At 42.0% G+C, this 20,997-nt stretch overlaps 1 protein-coding gene across 4 annotated transcripts in view; it reads left to right on the top strand.

Moving 5' to 3' along the window:
• Positions 1 to 20,997, top strand: part of FAM13A (family with sequence similarity 13 member A) — a 158,808-nt gene that overhangs the window by 44,292 nt on the left and 93,519 nt on the right. For all 4 annotated transcript variants that reach the window (XM_081959546.1, XM_081959544.1, XM_081959545.1 and 1 more), the window contains one exon: positions 12,427 to 12,587. In XM_081959546.1, the coding sequence (XP_081815672.1) occupies positions 12,427 to 12,587 (161 nt within the window). The remainder of the gene's footprint in view (positions 1 to 12,426; positions 12,588 to 20,997) is intronic.

Here is a 20,997-nt window from a genome sequence, read left to right as displayed (position 1 = left end):
CAGTGGGGTGCAAGACATTCAGAGGTAGGTCAGTGGTGGGTTCCTACCGGTTTGGACTGGTTCAGCTGAACCGGTAGTGGTTTGGCAGCCTGGGTCGCTGGAACTGGCAGTGACCCAGGCCTGCCATTCCCGTGAACCGGTTCTCTGGGCGATGCCATAGGCGGCTCCATCTTGTTTTTCAGTTCTGCGCATGCGCAAAACAATTTTAATTGTATTGCACATGTGCACGCAGCGAACATCAAGCGTGTGTGTGTGCGCAGCGCACCCACGAGCGAACCGGCAGTAGTGCCTGCTGGAAGTCACCCCTGGGGTATGTACAATGAGGGCCTTTTCCTGGATCTTGCCAGCTGAAATAATCGGGTTGATGGGGCCTGCAGCATGCCTCTTCTGCATAAGATGGGCCAATCCCAGTGGGATGAGACAGTCCCTCAAGTACAGTTATAAACTACATAAAAGTTATCTTTAAACAGGCATGCTGACATACATTTATATGTATGTGCATGTGTACACACACCTTGTGATCTCCATCCTCTGACATCTCCACTGATTCTCGGGTTTATAACATGATAGGAGCCACAGTGGTGCAGTGGTTAGAGTGCGGTACTGCAGGCTACTTCTGCTGACTGCCAGCTGCCAAAATTTAGCAGTTCAGATCTCACCAGACTCAAGGTTGAGAATAGAAAAATATTATGAATCCTGCAGGCATTAACTCAGAGGTGATCTTTTAGGCAGAAATACACTTCTAGATACACATTAGTACAGACTGATCAAGGTGAAAATAACTGAGAGCCAAATCACTCCAGGACCCATTTCACCTCCCAAAAATATAATAATGCAGGATCCAGCCAGAAAAACAAGCCATATCCTCAACTCTCCCATGCCCCTGCCCAAATCATTTCCCCAGGGTAAGGAGATAACCTTCTGGAGCAAGCTTTCCTCCCCCCCCCCACCTCCCTCCAACTATATCACTAAACCACTCGAAGAAGCTTACTTTCTGACTTTTAAACATGTGGATTTTTAAATTGCAATGATTACCGTACTTTTCGGAGTATAAGACACACCTTTCCCCCCCTAAAAGTGTGTGGAAATGTTGGTGCGTCTTATACACCGAATAATTTTTGGCCTCCCGAAGCTCCTCTCCCACATCCCATTTGTTGTAAAAACGGGGGAGTTTTTGCCTTTCCCCAACCCCCAGAAGCACTCTGCGGGCTTCAGTAGGGCTGGAGGAAGGGAAAAATGCCCCCGTTTAGGTGAAAAACAGTCATAAAACAGGCCGTTTTTGCCTTACTCCACCCCTCAGAAGCACTCTGCGGGCTTCAGCAGGGCTGGGGGAAGGGATTTATGCCCCCGTTTTGGTAAAAAACAGGTCATTTTTTTCCTTACTCCACTCCCCAGAAGCACTCTACAGGCTTCAGCAGGGCTGGGGGAAGGGGAAAATGCCCCCATTTTGGCGAAAAACATGGGGATTTTTGCCTTTCCCAAGCCCTGCTAAAACCTGCAGATGCTCCTGAGGACCAGGGAGGGCAAAAACTTTTTTTCCTGACTTACCGCTTTGAAATCTTGGTGTGTCTTATACACCAGTGCGTTTTATAGTCCGAAAAATGCGGTAAATGAAATTGCAGCCAAGCTGGACAACCTTTAAGTTTCAATCCTCCATGGTAATCAAGGGGTTAATATGATAGCATGAGTCAGCCACCTCAGCACTAGGACAGCCAATGTTTCCAGGCATCAGAAACAGTTAATTTAGCCAACCGCAGGCAATGTGCTCCAGAAAAAACAACAACTCCTTCCAATCCATTGGAATGGCCACAAATGGAAAAATCAGAGGCTTATAGTGACTTTTCTGTCTCACCTTCTAAATTGCCAAAGTAGAGCAATTTATTTGGAATATTTTCACTATCTAGCTCATGATGTGCCAAGTGTCTATAATTAACTTTTTATCAACTATTTCTTCCTTCTGAACAATCTCTTTTTTAAAAAAATATTTTTTTTATTTTTTAGTCTACACGCATTTACAAGTATACATTCTCATAGTTATTGTTCTTATCACATTTTAACACTTGTAAACATTCATTTTTCCATATAAAAAAAGAAAATATATGATTGGGATTGCTTTGCTAACCATCCCATGCACCTATTTTATTTTGTCGCCACCCTACTTTTCTTTCTTTTCCTTTTCTCCCTCCCTCCCTTCTCTACATTCTTCTTTCCTCCTCTCCTTTCCCTTTCCTTCTTCCCCTTCCTCTCCCCTGCTCCTCTCTATCTCTTCCCCTTCATACCCTCTCTCCTACTCTTCCTATCCTTCCCAATCTTCCTCTCCTTTCTTCTTTCCCTCTCTTCTCCTCTCCTCTTCCTCGCTTCCTTTCCTCTTCTGTTGTTGTGGTTGCCTGTTTTCCTCTTCCGTCTGGTATATTTTGGGAATAGCATTCCAGCAAACCCGGTTCTGACTTTATATTTGCCATTTTACATTCCCCTTTTTTTTCTATTTTCCAATCTGGTTTTTACCTATGTCTCATTCTTTGAACATATACCGTATTTTTCGGACTATAAGATGCAACGGTGTATAAGACGCACCAAGATTTCGAAGAGGTAAGTAAGAAAAAAAAGTCCTCCCTGGCCCCCAGGAGCACTCTACAGACTTCAGCAGGGTTGGCAGAAGGCAAAAATGCTCCCGTTTTTGCGGGAAACGGCCGGAAAATGGACCGTTTTTTGCAAAAACGAGGGCATTTTTCCCTTCTCCCAGCACTGTTGAAACCTGCAGAGTGTTCCTGGGGGTGGGGGGAAGAAGGGGAAAAAAGCCCGTTTTTCACAAAAATGGGATGTGGGGGCGGGGCTTTGGGAAGCCAAAAATGGCTGTATTCGGTGTATAAGACACACCAACTTTTCCATGCTCTTTTGGGGGGCGGGGAAGGTGCGTCTTATACTCCAAAAATATGGTACTTATGTATTAGTACTTTACTACTTTTCTAGTTCTTCTGAACAATCTCTGAACAGAGAGCAATTCATAATGTTAAAAAGGATCCTGGTTTTTAAGAAACAGTGTTGTTTTGTACCTGATGAAAGCATAACCTGGAGTATTCAAATCCTGTTGAAAAGTCTAACATCTAAGAACTAGCTAGACGTGACCCTACTTAGCCTTTTCAAAATCAATCAAGATGAACCCGGTCCTGCGTTCGGCAATGACATAATGTACACCAATATAACGATTCTGTACTTTATAGAATCTTCAAAAGGGAAGAATTTCTCCCCTTTTTAATCTCTTCATCTTCTCACACAGTAGCATAATATTGACAGTAGTTCTGGGTCTTTTTGTGTTTTCTGGGAAGGAATATGAATACAGAAAGTGATGTGTTTGTTTCCTCAATCAATCTGTGTTGAGAGGATAAAAAAAATTAAGTTAGATATTAAACTAAGTTCACCATCATGAGGTTTTTAGTAAAGGAACAAGGCTTATAAAAGAACACGGACAACTCCTTCCTAATCTTATCAGATAGTTAAACTTTACACATTAGCAGTTCCAAGATCGGCTAGCTGTGAGGAACAGCACTTTGTTTTAGAAACACAAGCAATTTTTACTGGTTAAGCATTATTAAGTCTCATGACCAATTTTATAGATGTGATAGCTTATCGCCATCCTATCAGTTCTGTTCCCTAACGAAACAACTCTTGGCAGAGTTTCCACAGTTTTTTGGGCCTGGTGGACATTTTTGGAATATTTGAGAAAATCTGGATTTTCTGGTAAAATATCTGCTGGTAGTTTGAATATTCACCACAGTTGGCTATAAAGCGTTAATTGATCAAAATGCTACCTGCCCTCTTCTCTTCTCAACCTTGCTTTGGCAGGATAGTCTCTCCTATCTTTGCTTATTGTTGCCTTTTGCTCAAAGTGATTGGAAACATTGAAAAAAAGAAATGAGCAGCCAATTTGGTGTTCATAGTGGGCCCATTTGGCACTCAGAGATATGACTTCACGAAGCCAACTAAATAAAATTAATTGAATTACTGCATGCCACGTGTTCAATAATTTTCCCCATTTGTCTCACTAAAATATCAAGGTAACTTTTGGTGGAGCACTCAAGCTATATTCAAGACTCCAAACATGTGACTGGGATCTCACACTGCACGTGGCTGTTCTAGAGATCCTGTTGTGGTGATTCGGACAGTGAGGAGGTTGGGGAGGAACATGGGCCAGTCCTGGAGTCAGGGGAAGGCTCTGATGAGGGCTCTGTGTCGGAGGCAGAGAGGGGACCAGAGCCGTATGCCAGTTATCAGCTGCCTTCAGAGTCAAACATCAGTGAGGCAGATGAACAGCTGGAGCCTGTTCCCAGTGTGCACATGTGCAGAGTTGCCAGACAAAGGGAACAGCTAAAGAACAGGGGTCGACTTGGGAGTAAGGCCACTGGTGGATGATGAATGGCCCCTCCCAGAGGAAATAGAAGAGGAGGGAAAGGGGAATGGAGATTGCAGGAGACAATTAGTTCGCTTAATTGGTTTGTGACCCTCTGAGACTCCTTGCCAAGTTTTGCAGATATCGGCCTGGCAGCTCTCCAAGTCAGATAAGGTCTGTGACTGTAAATCCTCCCTTGAAAGACTTTGCTGGATGTTAATGAGCAGAATTCACAGTCAATTAATAAAAGGAGTTTTTGTTGGGACCAGGAGTTTGCTTCATGCACTTGGGAAGCCTCGGTCAGAACAGGTCCGCTCCACAAACCTTAACTTGCTGAGGTTCATCAAGGGTGAAGCTTTGTGGCTCATCAAATCAAAGTCCTGGCAGAGCCCCAATTGAATGCACACAATGCATCTTGAAAATCACAGCTCTCCAAACTTCTTAAACATCCTAAGAGTTACTTTGTACTTTCCTATTTTCCCATTACAAACATGACATTTTAGCAGCATGAAGTCTCTTTTCCTCTCCCAGGAGGTTTTTTTTTTAAAAAAACTGTATACTGTGAAAGGAAAGACTTGCTTAGAAGAGAGATGGCTTTTTGCCAGTAACAAAAAAACCTGACTAATTGTGTCTTTCTGAAAATCAGCAGGAAGTAAGGGGAGTTGGGGGGTGAGAGCAACGGATTTCAATAAGTAAAACATGCTGCCAGTCTCTGCAGCAGTGTGTGACTGCCCAAGGCTGTTCCTAAAATCCCGTGCAATCATGAATCAACCATTGTCAGTACCCCCTTTTTATACAACCCTGTAATCCCTTTATTTGCGGTAGTGTCTGGGCGCCTGGATGCAACTGAGTGTTTACTGGCCGACTGTTATCAACAATGCATCAAAATACATAAAAATTACTTTTGAAAACTATCCGGGTAATGCCATGCTTTTAGATGAATCCTGAATATTTGCAAACATTTATTAATAAGCATACATACAATGAGATATTTCAGAGTGCTGGATATCGTTACTTCACAATTGGTGTCCAAATGATTTAGTAGTTTGCTGTCAAAACATTTTATCTTGGCTCTCAAAAGCAAAAAGAGTTATTGATCTGTTTTTTGAACTGCAGATTATAAAAGCTCCCTTCTCTGTTTTTTTTTGCAAGAGTTCTGGTAGTGGTTTGTGTAAATCCCATTTGCATTCATTTCTGTGAGATTGCTTATTAAGGGGGGGTGGGGGAGACAGAAAATCCTTTGTTATGGCCCGATGGGTGAGCATTGCCTCTTTTGCTTGAATAAAGTCTTTAATTCCTATTTCCAAAATAGTGCAAGAATTGAAAGCTTCCCTTGAAGTTCCAGACCTGGGAAATCATTTCCTATCAGGCCAGTTGTTGGCTTATTGTACCTCTACTCTCCTGATAATTGACTTTCCATGGACTCATGAGTAAACTTCCTGCACGTGTTTCTTCTGACCTATGTTATTTCTCCTTAGCTCTTACGCTACTGTGAAACCATTCAAGTCCTAATAAATAAATGTCTGAAGATTCTCAATCATCCAGGTCATGGTTGTCCCCAATGTGCTTTTTCAAAAGTCAACTGGACTTTGTTTTTCCTTGAAGACGTTTCGCTTCTCATCCAAGAAGCTTCTTCAGTTCTGAACAAGTTTCTTGAATGGGAAGCAAAACATCTTCAAGGAAAAACGAAGTCCAGTTGACTGTTGAAAAAGCACCCTTGGGACATTCAAATAGTAGTTATAGCCCAAGGATGTTAAAACTGGCTGCCCGTGGGCCGGATGCGTCATGCACAGGCCACACCTACCCCAGCTCGGCGAATGGGGAGAAATCGTGAAATGTCACATGACGGCAACGTGAGGCTGCGAGTTTGGCACCCGTGTTATAACCGATTGGGAATGTGAAGGAAGAAAGTTTCCTTTTACCACTTAGAGCTATCAGCTTGCTGCCTCGGCGGTTATAAATATTTAATGGGTATTAAATGAAAAGATGCATTGAACCTCTGATGGTATGTGGTTTGCCTTTATTTGCCTTGAAAAACCAGAGTCTGGGAACCGCTTCTAGCGTGCTGTTTTTGAAAGAGGAAACAAATGTGCTGGTGGAGAAATTGTCTTGTCAGATTAAATTAGGATCATAGTTCTTTTAGGTTGTTGAACGCAGCCTCCGCTCAAACAGCAATTCTTATGAAAGGGTCCAAAATGGATGGCCGTCTAGCCTCCATTTTAATGTATCCAATGAAGGGAACCTCGGGAATTCGGTTCCACTTTCAAATCAATCTTTAGGAGTTCATCCAGAATGCGACTCCTTATAATGCCAACCTATTAATCTGTGTCTTGCTTGCGAGTACAGCAGAGACGAGCTTTCGCTGTTCTGTGAAACACCACTTCAGTAGCTGAAGAATGCTGCCGTAACCTCACTGAGGTGTCTTCGTGCAAAGCTTAACATAATGACTATTTTGTCTCCACGAGAGACTTGGTGTCTGCCCTTGATTATGCTTATTGCAATTCTTTGCACCGTTCTGGTTTTAGTTTAGAAACCTAGAGTGCAGTCACAAGAAATGGGCAGATTGCTACTGGGTAAAAAATAGAAAAGTTCATAACCTTGGCCCTAAATTATGAGGTGGAATAAGAAAGAATTTAAAGGGAAAATATCTTTACAAGAGGTTTTTATATACTCACATGCACTCACACAAAGACACACATAATTGGGGATGGGGTGTGTAGTCTTCGCTATCTTCAGTTATTATTGCACAGCCAAACCACATCACCTTACATCAATACCAGTAAGCTTGAGAAGTTGGATAAAGAATATAAATGCAAAGGAATAAACCTCTTTTAAGGTGCATTTGTTGAGTCTACTACAAAAAGAGAAGCCTTATCATACTGACCTTTTTTGAAAAATGATGTCATAAAAATTGGATGGTAGGGGTGGGGTGGGAGAATTGAGAACTTTCAATGACCTTGGCTGGGTTTAATCCTGAGGAAGAGCACTCCACACGACTGTATATTTGTGATACAGATCTCATTCCTCTCTTTGAAAAACCATGGTTAGAACATCTGACTATATTGTAAATTCTGTAGTACATTAACTATACGATATGTGAATAAGTACACTTTTCTATCAATCCAAATCTACAGCAGATAACTTCCCACGAGAGTTGCAGGTTTTAGTACTGCAAGAATCAGTTTCTTTCTCGGAAATTGAACTTGCATCCACTCTGCGCTGGTTTTAGAAGGTTTGTAGAATGTAGGAGAAGGTAGAGTCTGGGGGTGGAGTCAAGAGAGGTATCAGCCTGGCATTGTTGCATTTGTACAAATAGTTTAAGTCAGGGGTATCAAACTCAAGGGCCAAGGGCTGGATCGGCCTGCAGGGTGCTTAGTTCTGGCCCACGGGGCTGCCCTGAAAACAGCGAAGAACTGGCCTGCAGTGCCTCTGCCAGTGAAAACAGAGCTTGAGGCCATGCATAGCACCCCCTCCCCGAGTTTCGTTTTCACTGGCAGAGGGCTGCAGGAGGCCGTCACGGCCAAAAATAAAGTTCAGGAGCCCATTTTTGCTGGTAGAGCACTCAGGCCGCCACAGGCGTGTGTCCCGTCCCCCCCAACACAAGGGACATCAAGCTGGCCATGCCCACCACATCCCCCACCCCGAGGTCAACTATAACCCTGATGCGGCCCTCAATGAAATCGAGTTTGACACCCCTGGTCTAAGTTCAAATCTTGAATTTCATTAACTTTTATCTCGCGTCAATTTAATGCTGACCATTACATGGCAAGATGCTTATGTGTAGGCAGGATCAATAAATCAGCTTAACTGGAACATAATGTATGGTTGTGACTCTTCGCACCTGTCAAGAAGTCCACATGAAAGAGTGTTCTTCCATTTAAAACCAGGACCTATCTCCCTCTGTGTGCACACAGTGCATCATGAGGAATTATGGATGGCAATTTATAAACACTCAAGCTAAAAAAAGTGTTCAATATCAGAGCAAAAATAGGGTGGTTGGCTAGATTATTAAACAATAAAGTAAGCTGCTTTCTGATTCCATCCCCCACCAATCCAACATTTGCAAACAGACATGCAGAGCTCTGCAAAAGTTGGACCATAAGAAAGGCTGAGGGCCAAAGAATTGAGGCCTTTGAACTATGGTGCTGGAGAAGACTCCTGCAAGGCGATCAAACCGGTCAATCCTAGAGGAGATCAACCCTTACTGCTCTTTAGAAGATCAGATCCCGAAGATGAAACTCAAATACTTTGGCCACCTAATGAGAAGGAAGGACTCACTGGAGAAGAGCCTAATGTTGGGAATGATTGAGGGCAAAAGAAGAAAAGGATGACAGAGAATGAGGTTGCTGGATGGAGTCACTGAAGCAGTAGGCGTGAGCTTAAATGGACTCCAGTGGATGGTAGAGGACAGGAAGTCCTGGAGGAACATTGTCCATGGGGTCACGACGGGTCGGACACGACTTTGCAACTAACAACAACAACAATGCAGAGCCCACTTGGAGTAATGAAGAGAGATGGCTGTTTTCTCCAATACCCTTAATTTCTAGGCACTTAAGGCTGACGGGAAGCAGAAGTCTACAGTATTTATACAAACTGTCAGTGGCTCTTGAAAAACCTGCATATTTTTGCTTGATTTAGCGTGCCATGTATAACAATGCCAACAATATAAGTGAGACACCTACATTCTTTCATTAAGCAGTAATTCAGTATCATGGATATTAAGTATAAGACTGCCATAAATGGAGACAGTTTCCCAGTAAAGCACTCTGGCCCATTTGGGTGTATACATGTGGAGTTGAGCAGCATAATCTTTCATTATGGCATTGGCATTAGTTTTGTGGGCAAACTAAACTTCTCAAGGGCTTTTTCCATACTGACGACAAAAACCGATGCTTTGGGGAAACTGAAGGATATGATCAGTGTATTTAAAAAGTTGTGTGAAAGTGTAAGCATGCAACCCAAGAAATCACTACTATAAGAAGCTGTGTGTCATTGAGTCACAATGCACATAATACTCAAGATCTATATGCTATGGTGATAGTAGTAATTGTTGTAATACCACTAGTAGTAATTGTAGTAGTTATCATAACAGCAGCAGGAGCAATAATAAAAATGACCCTAGTGACAAATGTTTGGGTTTTATTGCTGTAGAAAAATAATCTGGCCTGGTAACAAAAGTAGTTGTTAGAATGGACAGGGTTAGACTGTTCCTGTATCAGCCATGCTTGCTATGGAAATATGTTTGGTTTATTGACACCTGACAAAATGGTGTGTATGGATTTATCCTGTCACACAAAACAAGAAATTAAAATCAGGAAAGGGAGAGGGGGGTTCAGAAAACCATTTTGATATGCTACCTCAGTGATGGCCCTGATCCTGGTACTCTCAGTTGTAGTCTTTTAGCAATCTTGTGGGTCATTAAGCAGACAGAGTTCCAGGTAAGGAGTGCAGGAGGGTGGGAAAAGCCCTAGGAAGTGTTCTGACCTAGGCTTCCTGATACAATAAAAAGCAGACGTTTAGCTCCCAAAATCCTCTTTTTATTTCAAAGACTGTGAATTATGTTCATTCACAGCCCGTAATGAGTTCCAAATAATTTGTAAAGAGTCCGACAGTAGGCTGCCAAAGTCTTTCAGGATAAGGCTGATAAGCACCCACCTTTATCTTCCTTGAAACACTGCCTAAGAATTTAATGACAATTAGCTTGGCAAAGTCACATGGAGCAGAGTCAAACCGGAGCTTCAGAAGGTAAACCAATCAGAATGAACAAAGTTGCTTCCTGCAAAGGCTCACGCGCCTTTGCTCCTTCTTTATGTCCTATGGGGGGGGGGGCAATTACCTCCAAGTCTTACTCCTGAGTTGCCCCTTCTGTCTTAACTGTTCTTGCCTTCTGGCAGCTCTGCGCATGTGTACACTGGGAACAGGCTCCCCCAACGCTTCCTTGCTGATTTGTGCCTCTAGGGGTTCTGGAGGCAGCACATAACTCCCACATAGCCCTGGCCCCATCTCTGCTTCCGATGCAGAGCCCTCGTCCAAGCCTTCCCCAGACTCCAGGACTGGCCCATGCTCCTCCCCAACCTCCTCACTGTACGACTCTGTTGCAGCTCTGCCAGCCGCCAGCAGACCACAACAGGAAGTACCATTCATTCAGGAATTGAAAATATTGAAATACAAGCAGGATTTTTAGCCATTGACTGGAGGGACACTCGTGAGTGGTCATCACCGGGACTCCTTCAGCCATCTGAGGCACTCCTTACCATACGGTCTCTCCACTCTCTGCTTGGATTTTAGCTTCCGCTTGTCTCTAGTGAAAGAGCTGCCTGTTGAAGGAATTCAAGTGCCTTCCATGCACTTGGCCAACTCCTTTGGCAAGGTGCAGGAATGGACCTGAAGTCTTCAGGTTTTCAGCTCTGTTTCTGCAGCCTGCCAAAGGAATTCAGCTGCCTTCGCTGGGCAGTTCTTTCAGGCAGCCTCCAGTGGTGAAAGGGCCGACAGCAACTTTCCCATTGACTTCTTGTAAATCAAGGACAACTAGATGGGGAAGAAATGGAGGAAGTGACAGATTTTATTTTACTGGGCTCCAAGATCACTGCAGATGGGGACTGCAGCCAAGAAATTAAAAGATACTTGTTCTTGGGGAAGAAAGTTAGGGCAAATCTAGATAGCATGCTAAAAAGCAGAGACATCACCTTGCCAACAAAAGTGAGTATAGTCAAAGTTTTCCCAGTTGCAATGTATGGCTGTGAAAGTTGGACCATAAGAAAGGCTGAGTGCTAAAGAATGGAGGCCTTTGAAGTATGGTGCTGGAGAAGACTCCTGCAAGTCCCTTGGACTGCAAGGCGATCAAACCGGTCAGTCCTAGAGGAGATCAACCCTTACTGCTCTTTAGAAGACCAGATCCTGAAGATGAAACTCAAATACTTTGGCCACCTAATGAGAAGGAAGGACTCCCTGGGGAAGAGCCTAATGCTGGGAAAGATTGGGGGCAAAGAAGAAGGGGACGACAGAGAATGAGGTGGCTGGATGGAGTCACCGAAGCAGTAGGCGTGAGCTTAAATGGACTCCAGTGGATGGTAGAGGACAGGAAGTCCTGGAGGAACATTGTCCATGGGGTCGTGATGGGCCGGACACAACTTCGCAACTAACATCAACAAATCAAGGACTACCTATAAGTCTGCTGTTGTGAAGATGTTTGTGTGTGTGTGTGGATGTATTCATTTATTTAGGTAGGCCTTAGATGCTAACAGAAGTTGGACTGACTTACATACTCTGTGGGTGAACCTCTGCAGGCTGTGTTTTGGGTTTTTTTGGGGGGGGGGGTTGTTTCCCACTGTCACCTTGAGCCATCTCCCTTGAGAAAGCAAACAAGGCAGCAAGAATTTCTTAAGCTGTCCAACTGCTACGGTAGGTCTCTCTATGTCAGCTTCAGGTCTCATGTGTCTTAGCAGTGCAGTTGCCAAAATATTTCCTCAGGAGGCGTGTTAATAGGCCCGAGATTACATAAATTCAATATTCTAGGTTCCCTCTTCTTTCCAAAATAGACTACAAATTAACACTGTGGCTTATTAACTCCACTTACATAATGTACATAATAACACCTCTAATTGTGTGTTGTTATTTCAGTAATAGCAGTCTAGCACTCTTCCTCTGACATAAATCATAATCTCAGCCTTTATTTGGGGAGTTTAACACGAGGTAGAAGATAATGGAAAAGAGAATATACCCAAAAATGTGTAGCACACTTTTCTCTCGAGCTATTTATTTAATCACATTTCCAGGTTGTGGGTTTTTCTTTTCCTTTTTCTTTTTTTGAACATTTCAGTGCATTGCAAGACTTTTGTTCAATGTTCCCTGCTGTGGCTGTATGCTTTTATGTTTACCTTATAACAGAAGGTGTGTGTGAGGAGGAGGGGGGTTTGCTGAGTCATTCTTTGCTGGGATTTTAAAAAATAGAAACACACTTTACCTGTGCTCAAAATGAGCTCAGAAAATTCTTCTGTCCCCTTAACGGTGGTGCCTTTTCTTTGATTTGCTTTTTCCAGTCCAGACCAGGAAGACCATCTCTGACGCCTTTAATGCTGCAGCCGAGACTGTCAGATGGAATTCCTCGGGTTAGCATCCATCTAACCAATAGTTTGCGTCCCAGGGAGATGGAGTTAGCGGATGAAATCTCCTTCCTAAGCAGTGGTGCGTTCTTCACCAGGTCAGTGTCTCTTCTTTCTGCATCGGGGGGCAAGCTTAGTTTCCAGATTCGTCTTCATGGGAGCGTTGTTGTGTTTGTGGGTACACGAAGCTGCAGCTTAAGAGCACTGCAGCAGAATGCCAAGTGCTGTAAGCAATCTTAAATGCTCAGCAGCCAGCCATGGCTCCCTTCAATTAGACACTCGTTTTGTTTATTATTAATAGCGAAATGCTCTTTTTGCTTACGTGCATGCCAACAACTCTGTAGGGCTAACAGAACTAACAGAAATCATGCCAGCAGATGCGTGTGATTTTTTATGGTGGTTTTTGTTGTTGTTGTTGTTGTAGTCCAAGTTAATGATCTTCAGGAAAAATTAGAACAGTTGATAACACACCCAGACCATGTCTGTGGCAAATTAGATTTCGTGAAATAGATAATCGTTCTTCTCAGCCTTTAGCGTTAGTAAGATGAGTAAATTAAAGGAGCGCTTCCATTTGTTAGATGCGTCCTTAATGAAACAAGATGATACTGGAACATGCTCTTACCTTGGCTCTCTTCAGGTACTTGTAATGTGCGATTGGGGGTGGGGGGGGGGAGAGAAATAAACCCTAACCTTAACAATTCCTTCCTGGGACCTGCTTTAGCGACAGGAAAATAAGCATATAAATCTTACAGTCTGCCACTGAGACAAACATGTAGAGCTTTTTCCACTTGAAGTCCATAATTTTTTTTTTTTAAATCCTGGTCTGTGCCCAAAAGAGGTAAATGAAGATGCCAGCAAAAAGGCAAGCTAGATTAAATTAGAATGTCATTGAAAACACGAGATCCGGAATGAACTTGAAAAGATTTGTATTATAGCAAAGTAGAATGAAAAGCCGCTGCTTTGCAGAGTAGCACTGACTCCCAAGTGCTGGAGATGTTTTGAGGTAGTGCCGTGTCATAGAAGATACACTGTCTGATCAAAAGTGCTGAGGCAGCTGATGGAAAGTGCTGAAGTCAGTATCCGGCTGCGGGAGAAATGTCCTTTCTGTGTTCACCGAAGTGGCTAGTTTGGAGTTGCGTGTCGGTCCCATGCAGCACTTAGGGCAACCCTTCATTGAGCTACCTTGAAGGATTACCTGGAGAAATGTGATCAAAGCAAGATGCCCTTCTCCATTTCACACAAGCCTAAGCCTAAGTCGTGCTATATCAGCCATGATGTACCAATACTTCCCGTGTGAAGTGTATGCCAGAAGACGTAAATAGGTAACCTTTGACTTACCCAAAATTTGAGCCCAAAATTTCTCCTGCTAAGCAAGATGCTTCTTCAGTCATTTTTGCCCCATTTTACGACCTTTCTTGCCACAGTTGTTAAGTAGATCACTGCAACTGCTAAGTTATTAAAACGGTTAAGTGAATATGGCTTCCATATTGATTTTGCTTGGCCGAAGATTGCAAAAGGGGATCACATGATCCCAGGATACTGCAATAGTCATAAATGTGAAGTCAGTCGCCAAGGTCTGAATTTTGATCACGTGACCATGGGGATGCTGCAAAGGTTGTAACTGTGAAAATTGGTCATAAGTTACTGTTTCAGTGCTGTTGTAACTTTGGACAATCACTTGATTAACTATTGTAGGTTGAGGACTACCTGTATTTCTGTAGCCATGAGTTACTTTATTTTTCGGAGTATAAGACGCACCGGAGTATAAGACACACCAAGATTTTGAAGAGGCAGATAAAAAAAAAAGTTTTTGCACTCTGCCGACCTCCCAAAAACAGCCTGTTGTTTGTCAAAATAAGGGCATGCATAGCCTTTAGGAGGCTTATAGAGTGCTCCTGCGGGCTGGGGGGGCAAAAATCAGCCTGTTTTTCGCTCATTTTTGCCCTCCCCAGCCGCAGGAGCACTCTATTAGCCTCCTAAAGGCTATGCACGATCATTTTGGTGAAGGGGGCGGGGTTTCAGGAGGCAAAAAGAATGCTGTATTCAGTGTATAAGATGCACCCAGATTTTCAGCCTCTTTTTTGAGGGAAAAAGGTGCGTCTTATACTCTGAAAAATATGGTACTTATCACAAGCATCAACAGTTTATGAATTGGAAATTGGCTTGTTCAAATCTCCTTTGATCCTAAAAACAGAAGAGCAGTAATATTCAGAAATGAAATCCATTGAATTAAAGCACATTAGAACAGAACCAAATTTTGTGTTTCCCAGTATTGTTTTTGCTTCTTTTACTTACATGAAATATATTTTTGGAAAAGATACTGCACTGCCTTTGTTTTAGGAATAAAATTTATATAAATCACAAAATACCTTGGCTTCCTCCTTATAAAGTAATGTTCTTTGTTTCAAGGAACGTGTTACTTTTGTCTCCATGGTAGTCAAGGAAAATTTTCCTATTGCTATTGTTGTTAAGATTTGCTAGGAATAGAACTTGATGAAAGAAGAAACTTGCTTTCTCAGCTTTTTTTTGGTATCTGTAGATCTGGAAAGAAAGGAGAATATTTGTAGCTCAGGGTTGAAATGAAGGATCCTTGGTGCTCTCTGAGCTTGCTTGTTTTCTTGCAGACGTTTCATTACCCAACTAGGTAACATCATCAGTACTAGACTAGCACTGACGATGTTACCTAGTTAGGGCAATGAAAACAAGCAAGCTTAGAGAGCATCAAGAACCGCTCAGAAAATCTTTAGTTTGGAAACAAGTTAGATCCTATGTGTAAGCAAATTATCCAGGATGACTCTTTGTCTTGGCCATTCTATTTTTATGTTGTGAGGACACCATAATAGCCTACAAAACTAAGCACCATAAGTTGGGTAGTCTACATGATAACTCCTTTTCCCTCTTAATGTGACCTTTCCCAACTCTGTCTCTTTCAGTTTTGTTATGGCTCCTGTGCCTCTCTTCCCAGCCAACACAGCTAATATCAGATTTGATGTGACATGTTCTTTACTTAGCATTTATTCCACTGCAGTGAATAACCTTGAAACACTAAGTCTTATGATGGTAGATGATTAGGGGACTGGAGACTAAAACATACGATGAACGGTTGCAGGAACTGGGCACGGCTAGTCTAGTAAAGAGAAGCACCAGGGGACACATGATAGCAGTACTTCAATATTTGAGGGGCTGCCACAGAGAGGAAGGGGTCAAGCTATTTTTCAAGGCACGGGAAGGCCAGACAAGGAATAATGGATGGAAACTGGCCAAGGAGAGATTCCACCTGAAAATAAGGAGACATTTTCTGACTGAGAACAATCAACTAATGGAACAGAAGTTGCCTTTGGAGGTTGTGGGAGCTTCATCACTGGAGGCTTTCAAGAAGAGATTGGACTGCCATTTGTCAGAAATGATGTAGGGTCTCCTGCTTGTGCGGGGGACTAGATGACCTACAAGGTCCCTTCCAACTCTGTTAATCTGTTTCTTCTCCTAAAGCATGGGTAGCATCTCGTAGTTGCTGCTGCCACTGCAAATGATAGATGTGTATGCGCTATTGTGATCTGTTTTATAATTGCACAAATAGTGGTGGTAAATGCCAATAGAACACAATGCCAATCATACATAAACACACGCATGCACGCACTCACACACACTGTATATAATTTGTTCAAGTATAAGGTCATTCACTCAAGAATTAGTGTTTTGCCTCAATCATTTATTAATTGGTGGTTTTGCAAGCTAGCTTTCTCTCCTCTCTGGATGTGAGTGCAACAGAGCTGCCAGGAGTTCTAGCCAGCATAGCCCCTGGCCATTTTAAAAATTGTACTCTAAAATATACTAAAACACCATATTTTCTGCTGACCCTGCAGGAATCATTTCCTGACCCATTCAAAGTGACTTTTCCCTTTCTCTGTATACACTAGAAGTTTGCATTGTTATATTACAGAGGTAATCCTCGACCTACAACCCCAATTGAGCCCAGAATTTCTGTTAAGTGAGTTTTGCCCCATTTTACAGCCGTTCTTGCCATAGCAGTTAAGTGAACCTCTGCCGTTGATAAGTTAGTAATACTGTTGTTCAGTGAATCTGGCTTCCCCATTGGCTTTGCTTGTCAGAAGGTCGCAAAAGGGGGATCACGTGATCCCAGGCCACTGCAACTGTTAGGAGTCATTTACCAACATCTGAATTTTGATCATATGATCACGAGAATGCTACAAAGGTCATAAGTGTGGAAAATGGTCATAAGTCACTTTTTTCAGTGCTTCGGTAACTTTGAGCCATCACTAAATGAACTGTTGTAAGTCAAGGACTACAAGGTGGCTCAGTGGCTAAGGCGCTGAGCTTGTTGATCAGAAGGTTGGCAGTTCAGTGGTTCGAATCCCTAGCACTGCGTAACGGTGTGAGCTCCCGCTACTTGTCCCAGCTTCTGCCAACCTAGCAGTTCAAAAGCACGTAAAAAATGTAAATAGAAAAATAAGAAGTACTCTATAAGCCTCCATAAGGCTATGCATGCAATTTTTTTTGACAAAAAAACAGACCCATTTTCGTGAAAAACGGGCCATTTTTTGTTCGTTTTTGCCCCCACCCCTCCCAGGAGCACTCTGCAACCCCCCCCCCTCCCCAAGGCTATTCATGCCTTTTTAAAAAAAAGAACGGGCCCATTTTTGTGAAAAACAGGCCGTTTTTGGGATGTTTGCAGAGTGCAAAAACTTTTTTTTTCCTTTTGGAAAGCCCTTTAATTGATTTAAGAGAATTACATTGATCAAGTGCTATGCCAGTAGAAACACCTACCTATCTACTGTATTTCTCTCTCTCTCTCTCTCTATTTCTCACTCTATCTCTCTACCTACCTACCTACCTACACACACACTCTCTCTCTCTCCCTATCTACCTACTGTATTTCTCTCTCTCTTTCTATTTCTCTCTTTATCCTTCTACCTACCAACCTACCTACACACACACACTCTCTCCCTACCTACCTACTGTATTTCTCTCTGTCTCTATTTCTCTCTATATATATATACAGTATATCCCTTTATCTGCCTACCTACCTACCTACCTCTCTCTCCCTACCTACCTACTGTATTTCTCTCTCTTTCTCTCCCTCTCAGTCCGTCTATCTACCTACCTACTTTTTTTTTAATTTGCCTCTTCAAAACCTTGGTGCGTCTTATACTCCGGTGCATCTTACACTCCGAAAAAATATGGTAAATATAAAGTTATGGCTGTTATACCTACTTCAATCTCATTGCACTCTGGTCTCAACTACAAACGTAAATTTGTAACTTAAATACTTTGATTATGTAATTATAATATATTACATAATATGTAATAAACATTTTTTATGTAACTTGTTCCCTAAGTAGCTATGTCTTTAAATGTCAGATTGCTCTGCGGTAAGACATCTATTATTCATGATGATCAGGTAACTTACTGTGCAGAAGTCAGTGAATGGTTAGAAAATTGCTATGCCAATTTTGTCTATTTAAGTATGCAGTGATGGAATTCAAGTTCAGAAGCTATTGGACTAAATCTTTTGGCCCAATTTTGTCTATTTAAGTATGCAGTGATGGAATTCAAGTTCAGAAGCTATTAGACTAAATCTTTTTGGCAACAAAGATGATTAGGGGACTGGAGACTAAAACATATGAAGAACGGTTGCAGGAACTAGGTATGTCTAGCTTAAGAGAAAGAAGGACTAGGGGAGACATGATAGCAGTGTTCCAATATCTCAGGGGTTGCCACAAAGAAGAGAGAGTCAAGCTATTCTCCAAGGCACCTGAGGGTAGAACAAGAAGCAATGGGTGGAAACTAATCAAGGAGAGAAGCAACTTAGAACTGAGGAGAAACTTCCTGACAGTTAGAACAATTAATCAGTGGAACAGCTTGCCTCCAGAAGTTGTGAATGCCCCAACACTGCAAGTCTTTAAGAAGATGTTGGATAGCCATTTGTCTGGAACGGTATAGGGTTTCCTGCCTAGGCAGGGGGTTGGACTAGAAGACCTCCAAGGTCCCTTCCAACTCTACTATTGTATTATTGTATTTATTTCCAGGAAGCTGCCATTTGGTCCTCGTGATAGATCTTTTAAGAAAAGAGACAAATTTGTTGAGTCTCTCCAATCTCTTACCAGCCTTCAATAGCATTTACTATATAGTAGTGGCCAAAATTGTGGAAACCTTTTGGGGAAAGTACAGTATTTTTGAGGTTTGATAGCTAATAACACCATATTTCTTTGGAGTAGTACCATAAAATTATATATCAATGGAAAGATAATTTAATCAAAAATGTAATGCAATACCTTTTATGAAGGATTTACTATTAGAATAGCAGTTATAAATAAGAAAAGTGAAACACGTAGAAAACACAGGATATACAAAAATTACCACCATGGAAAAAATGAGATATACAAAAATTATCACCATGTCAGTTAATACCTAGTTGGGTAACTTGATTGGCTCATTGCCAAAACAAGATGACACCTGATTGGCTCTGTAAACGCTCATGCTCATTGGCTACAATTAGATGAAGGAAAGCTACCTGGTATCAACCTAAGCAAAGTTGTGCTTCCTTTTTCTGGTTATTTGGCTATAACTTTTCATAGAATACAGATGATTGAACAAACCTTGTTGCATTAAATTATCTTTCCATTGATATATAATTTTATGATACTACTCCCCCAAAAAGTAGGGTTATTGGCCATCAAACTTCAAAAATACACTTTTTCCCAAAAGGTTTCCACAATTTTGGCCACTACTGTAATATCTTCATGGGCTGGCTTTAGGGGTTAAGATTGGGGTTCATAGTTATATAGCTGTTTATAAGGTAACCCTAATGGAAATCTACCAGATCCGGTGACATTTAAGCCACAGGATCCTCAAAAGATGTATCATGCACTCTATGCTGCAAACATTAAAACAGGACTAGTCACATAAAATAGAATAAACGGAACTCTTAAGAACAGCCTACATTGATTTTAGATTAATTGATTGATAGCTGGCTTTTTAAAAAAATGTTTTCATTGTTATAATTTTCTTAACAGGGTTTTCTCAGCTCTCCTTCCTGGAGACAGGATTAGACCAGAAATTAAAACACCGGTAGTCCTCAACTTATGACCGCAACTGAGTCCAAAGTTTCGGTTGCTAAGCGAGACGATTGTTAAGTCAATTTTGGCCCATTTTACAACCTTTCTTGCCACCATTGTCAAGTGAATCACTACAGTTGTTAAGTCGGGAACACGGTTGTTAAGTGAATCTGGCTTTCCCGTTGATTTTGTTTGAAGGTTGCAAGAACAGATCATATGATCCCGAGACATTGTAACCGGCATAAATATGAACAGTTGTCATAAATGTTCATATATATGTCATAAACGTTCGTAAGTCACATTTTTCAATGCCGTTGTAACTTCAAACGATCACTAATTGAACTGTTGTAAGTGGAGGACTACCAGTCTGGCTTTCTTAGCAATTCAGTACGTCAACATTTGTGGTATTGGGTGTTTTGATTTTTTTAAAATTCTGCACAGTGCATAGTTTCAGTTCTGCCAAGATTTGGGTTCGATTTCACTCCATTCCCTATGTTTGTGTGTTTAAACATACTTTCGATCAAATCTCATTACTCTCGGTGCTCTGTTTTTCAGGGTATCCTGAACGTTGTTCATACATTTAGATTAATCATGTCATCATAATAATTTTAAAAAATATACAAAGGCATAGTGCCTGCTTTCTTTACTGTACTTCTAAAAGTTAACCAAACCCCCCCCCCACAGATCAATTGGATCCAAATAATTGCCAAATTAGTGTACCCCACTATAGACGAATGATAGCTTGCTAAGTTAAGAAAGACTTCTGCTAAAAAAAATTACTGTACTTTTGAATGTTTAGTTCTGATCAGTAATAACTATCCCCATTGATATCAAATGGAATTAAATCAGGATCTAGCTCTTTGTGTCGAATGTCTGTGTGATAACACGAATTAGCCTTCAATGCATAATCTGTTGTGACCTCAAAATTGTTATTTCCTGCCCACACTGTCTAGAGTTGCCTAGGACAGAGTTCATCGTTTAAGGCTGATAAAATAAGCAGGTTCTTATGTACTCTCAGTGTATTCTGTCAGAGATCTTAATATTCTGTTTGGTGATTTCTTGGCTGTACATACAGATGTGGCGTCTGCCAAGGAAAGCAAGTTGTGTCACCTTTAGGGTATGTCTGAACATTTCCCAAGTAAGACTTTGTGCCCACATTCCATTTCCTAGTACAGGAGTGTCAAACTTGATTTCTTTGAGGCCCGCATCAGGGTTGTGGGACCAGGGTGGGTGTGACCTGCATGATGTCACTCGTGTCAGGGGCACCTATGGTGGCCCGAGTGCTCTGCCAGCGAAAGCAGACTCCAGAGCTCTGTTTTCGACTGGGATGACTTTCTGCAACCCTCTGCCAGCGAAAACGGAGCTTGGGAGAGCCGCACGTGGCCCTCATGAGTTCCGTTTTCACTGGCAGAGGCACTTCAGGCCGGTCCTT

This window comes from Natrix helvetica, assembly GCF_964273705.1.
Source record: "Natrix helvetica genome assembly, chromosome: 7".
NCBI classification, from domain to species: Eukaryota; Metazoa; Chordata; class Lepidosauria; order Squamata; family Natricidae; genus Natrix; species Natrix helvetica.
The sequence above is the reverse complement of the archived record's forward strand: the minus strand, read 5'-3'. Positions and strand labels throughout refer to the sequence as shown.